The 5,181-nt window shown below is 55.0% G+C and overlaps 1 protein-coding gene across 1 annotated transcript in view; it reads left to right on the forward strand.

Moving 5' to 3' along the window:
• Positions 1-5,181, forward strand: part of LOC113212239 (uncharacterized) — a 103,434-nt gene that overhangs the window by 43,151 nt on the left and 55,102 nt on the right. Inside the window, exon 4 of the mRNA XM_052267255.1 lies at positions 3,286-3,419. Coding sequence (XP_052123215.1) covers positions 3,286-3,419 — 134 coding nt within the window. The remainder of the gene's footprint in view (positions 1-3,285; positions 3,420-5,181) is intronic.

The following is a 5,181-nucleotide window of genomic DNA, read 5'->3' on the forward strand; positions in this document are numbered from 1 at the left end:
CCCCCCCCTTCCACTCCTCCCCTGAGCCCCCTCTGGTCTCTCTCTGGAGAGGGTCCAGGCTGTGACCCACCTGGTCCTCGCCACATTCCGGTAAGCCCCCCTCCCTTTAGAAACCCAACTTTTTTTGTTCCCACCCGTGGACTTGCAAAATTAAGAAGAACGTTGACGCAAGTCAGATGTTGGAGTGTAGGAAGTAATTTCCGCAACTCGTCATTGCACTAGTTGATACCTCCCTCTGCCCGGGTTTAGGGCGCACAGAGTGAGGGGGTGGTGCGCCCCCCCCCCCCTCTCCCCCTCTTTCTACCGCCACAGCGCCGCATCCTCCATGTGCAGCAGCGGTACGGGGAGGGGAGGACGCCCCCCCTCTCCCCCTCCCACCATCCCAACCACGACCCTCCTTTACCACCAACCTGCAACGCAGCGCCCCTCAATAATGCAGAGGACATCTCAGCCTGTGCGGGTTTGTTGGGTAGCGAAGTGGAGCAAGAGCGGTAGTGCTTTCAAGGGCGGCCACACCGTGCGGGGCGGGGCGGGGCGGGGCGCAGCACCACGCCGCTCCGCGCCGCCATCGTGCACCAGCAGCGCTTTTAGCGTCGCAGCGCACTGAGCAGCGCATTATCGTCGAGGATATCCTCGTAACTTCGGGCGAGGCCCCACCGCGTAATACTGGTTGGCATCGCTCCGGGGACTAGCGCGTGTTCATCGCCGGCTGCCAGAGGAGATGTAAAGTTATTGCCTCACTCAAAAATGACAGTGGAATTTAATTGTCATTTTATTAAATAATTCATCAATTTGTTCTGTAGACGAAACATACTACACAAATCGTAGACTATAAATGTGAAAGGCCAATAGTGCCCTTAAATAGGAACGTTGTGTAAATGTGTCCCTAAAACTGGACAAACAGTGTAACTTAACTCTGCCGTGAAGCGGAAGAAGGGGGTAAAGTCTACTTAGCATAGCACCATGACTTTTTAATCGTCTGTCACGACTGCCTTCGGATACGTCGGAAGTTCCCAAAATGACGTTGGGAAGCTAGTTTTCAGTACAAGCTAACTTCTCAGGATGACTTCAGGAACTTCCTGTACAACAAATGGCAGTGACACACGATTGAAAGGTCATGGTGCAAAGTAGACTTACCACCTTCTTCCGCTTCACGGCAAAACTTTTTTTGTCCAGTTTACGAAACTGATTTTTTTTCGGTCTAGATGCACATAGAAACGTTCCAGTTTAAATTTTAAAATTATTCCTTTGAATTTCAAGTGTGAAGGGATCCAGAACCAAGCAAACCATGCAAATTTGTTATAATTAAACTCGGAAATAATGAAATAGAAATAAAAAGTCAACTGCATCGCAGAACAGAGATTGGTTGTGAGCACATCACGTAACAACCAAACTTCTCGAGTGTCGAGATAAACAATTGGCCCGGGTGCGTCTTATCACGCGGTGCGGTTAATTCCCTCCCCTCCCTCTAACCAACCGCGCCGCGGCCTAATAGGTTGCTGTCATATTCTAAATAGATGACGCGAGTTGAAACTTTTGTCATTTGCAACAATTTGGCCGCGTAGAAAGGGAGGGAGGTGGGGGAGGGCAGTCGTGCTGCTGGTGGTCCTGCGGAAGGCACAATATCGAGAGGGATGTCGTCTTGGGGAACCACCAAGCGGGGGTGGGGGGGAGCTAGGGCGACAAATTCTATGGTCGGAACCAATCTCTGCGGTCTCCAAACTGAACGAGAGAGAGAGAGAGAACACAGAGGGCTAGGAGATGGAGGGGAGGGAGGGGTTCATCCGCTCGTGGCTCAAGTGCCAAGCACCTTGCGCCTCCGGGCTCGTCCTGCCGCCGTGCTGGGTGATCGCCTAGATCGATTTCAATATTCGCGCCAAGTTTTTTAAAATATTGCGCCTGCGCAGGCGGTGGGGGTAGTGCGGAGCAGTCGCTGCCGATATTGGTGTCATCAGAAAGGAAAAAGGGGGGCTGGGAAGGGGGGAAAGAAGGGTTGCGGAGGGGGGACATCTTAGTTGGGAGCGGTGGTGACCCCAGGTGGAGCGTCGGCGCCGCCGCCGTCCACCTTCGTATATTATAACCTGCAAGGCGCCACCTCGCCGCCGCCATAATCCAGCCAAATCTCATGAATATTATTCCCCAAACACGGCCGTGTGTGTGTGTGTGTGTGTGTGGCTGAGCCACCCTATAAAATCCTTGCGCACCGCGCCACGCCTCGCTCGCACTGCCGGCAGGGGGTGGGGGAGCTGGCGCTGGGCTGGGTGCCGGGCCGGGTCCTGCAGGACTGCCGCGGCAGGACAGAGCGGGACTTGCATAAAGTGGGAATGTGGTCGTATACCATTCCGCGCGCTCCTGTTTCCATCTACATAAAATTGCGCGCGCGTGGTGGGGGGAGCGAGAGAGAGAGAGAGAGAGAGAGAGAGAGAGAGAGAGAGAGAGAGAGAGGGAGGGAGGAGACTGTGGGTGGGGCGGGCCGCAGGGCCTGTGGGTGCGAGGCGCCCTCTGCCGAGATTAGGCCGCCCTGGCGCCCGCAGGTCCGGCCTGATGGGCTGGAAGGATGGGATTCATGAGAGTGTCTGACACTCTTGGAGGGCGGCGGCGTCCTGCTGCGGCGGCTGCCGGGGCTCCGTTTGACTCAACGACCTGGACGGAGGTCGGCGGCGACCCGTAGCAAGAGCCGCCTTCCGCGCGCTGAGACAGCCTGATGGATGCAGTTTGACTTGATTTAGTGCGGCCGAGCGCTCTGAGGAGGGTTCTCGCGCTATTTAACTCGTTCTCCTGCCTGCCGCGCCGCCCGGCCATCCCAGTGCATGTTTAGGGGGCGTGTGAACCAGCGCGGGTTTCCACAACCTCTCCCCCTCCCCTAACCGGACGCAGCCACCGCGTTCGCTCCTCGAATCGCCCAACTTATCCGGCCTCCGCTTGGAAGAAACAACCGTATACCTGGAGCGGCCGCTGGGTGCTGTGGGCTGTCGTTTTTATGCGCTCCGGCCGGCCGTGGGGGCGAGTTTGTTTTATTGAGCTGCACTGGGCAGTGCATTGCGGCCCGGGGGACCCTCTCTCTCCTTTATGGCGCCCACATGGAGAGGGCGGGCTGCAGTAAGGGCTGAGATGAGTAACGCCCGTCATCAGTGGACGACCATCGTAAAGGCGCTCACGACTTATGATAAAAAAGTGAACTGGAGAATAAAGTACTAATTGAGTTGTGTTCTGATTTTGTCATCATCTTTGGCTTTTTGCTGGTGTGGATGTGTTCTCTCACGCTTTGTGCATGTTATGTTTCAGAACCCCCAGTGGTCAGCCCTGCGCTGCAAGTCGACAAGCTGAGGTACTCGCCGTCGGACCGACTGCGCGCGAACTGCTCCGTGCCGTCCTCTCTCCCGCCAGCCAACGTTACGTGGACCGTCAACGGGGCTCCGGTGAGTCCTGTGATTCCGCAAGGTTTCATGAGAAGTAAAGTCGAGTACGTTTTCTGCACAGTATATATATGCCCCGCTACTTCAGTGTCAAACTATACGTAGTACACGAACTATCTCATATAGAAAGAGGCGAAAAAAGGGGTAACAGAAAGTTGTTGGCAAGTTTTGTCCAGTCCAGGGCAGTGGCACTGGCGCCCTGTCGATTTAAGTGCAGGAAGCCCGACCTCCACTGTGTGGGCAGGACAACGTAACAATTCTTCCTCTCCTTGTTTTCGTCTACGTATCCATGTTTCGGCTGGACAAGAAATTCCAGCACTTAAAATGTTTCACGTCCGAGGCCCTGCCTGCCTGAGGCTTACCTCAGGCTAATCCCTTGCCTCTCCCGCCTTGATCCCGCTGTCGCGGCCCCGAGATAACCGTAATGAAGCGCTGACACAAGCTCGGGCTCTCCTGCGCAGTCATGGCCAGCAATGATCTGACACGCTGGAAACACTTCGGCTGAGCAGGCAGTACGCGTGACGTCGGCGCCTTTCTCTCGTAGACTCAGCCTGCGAAAAATATTGAGTCGTCCCGCCCCCGCACAGAATTATGCAGTGTCCAAGTTGTGGGGAACACAACAACAACAGCAACAACAACGATGGCCCATTCACTGACCTTCCCTCCCCCTTGAGTTGTTTAGGATATCAAACTCGGGCCATGTCGCTGTGTTGGGATGAGCTGGAACGAGCGAAGACAAAAACAAATCCGCAAGACAGTAGTCAGTCGCGGGGATTTGAGCAGCGACGGCCCGCCGCCCCCAACTCTGATTCAAGGCCGCTGCTTTTACGTGCTCCGCCCCCAAAATGACAGAACATTTCATTTTAATGGATAAAGTTGTGAATGCATGGCCAGCTAAGGCGACTGGCGGAGCGGCGAGCGGACCACACGAACGCGCCCCCACGTTTGTTTTCAGTCGGGACGTCCCACACGGAGGGAATATATTGCAGCTGGAGCTGTTACTAATGCAGAGTCAACAATAAACTTGAGCGAGAAATTTAGCAAAGCGTCTTAAATATTTGCTGGTGTATGTATCAAGAGCACACTGCTACACTTTAGCACCCGAGTAAAGGCAAATAGCAGAATCGAAGACGGGCCTTCGGTCTTCAAAAAAAAAAAGTCACTGTCAAAGGGGACATTAAATTTAGGCAGCGTCGGGCAGCGTCCTCTGGTTTTAGCCAGTAGTACGGAAACAAACAAAATTGAATGGCATTCGAAAAGGTGCCAATATTATTCGACCTGAGTGGAGAATGAGCGTTCCCAGGGGTAACAACGCCTGCACACTTCCCTTAGAACTATTTGGCTTTCTCGACAAAGGATCCACCTTTCCCCAGTGACGCTTTTTCTAGCCCAGCTGTATACCCACGCTCTCTCTGCAGTCTTCCTCCCCTGTTTCCCATTGGAGCAGCGACTCGGACAAATCGGCCAATCAGGAAGGTGCCATGTTTGGCAATTGGCTCACTGCTGTGCCAATTAGGAGGTCAGTTGTCGGAACTGACCCTTCAGGGGGGCACGGCTCCCGGCACCACCTCGGCTGGTTGGCGGCGAGGGGAGCCGTGCGGAGGAGAGCCGCCTTTGGCTGGGCCCCAAGTCGAGCTTGCAAGGTGCGACGAGCCGTGTCGGCTTTTCGGAACAACCTGCTTCGGGTCGGATTGGCCTCCCAGGCGGCGCTTGGTAAAGTGCTGCCAAGGAGAGAGAGAGCGAGAGAGCGAGAGAGAGAGAGAGA

This window comes from Frankliniella occidentalis, unplaced genomic scaffold, assembly GCF_000697945.3.
Source record: "Frankliniella occidentalis isolate FOCC.00 unplaced genomic scaffold, Focc_3.1 Scaffold48, whole genome shotgun sequence".
In the NCBI taxonomy this organism is placed as follows: Eukaryota; Metazoa; Arthropoda; class Insecta; order Thysanoptera; family Thripidae; genus Frankliniella; species Frankliniella occidentalis.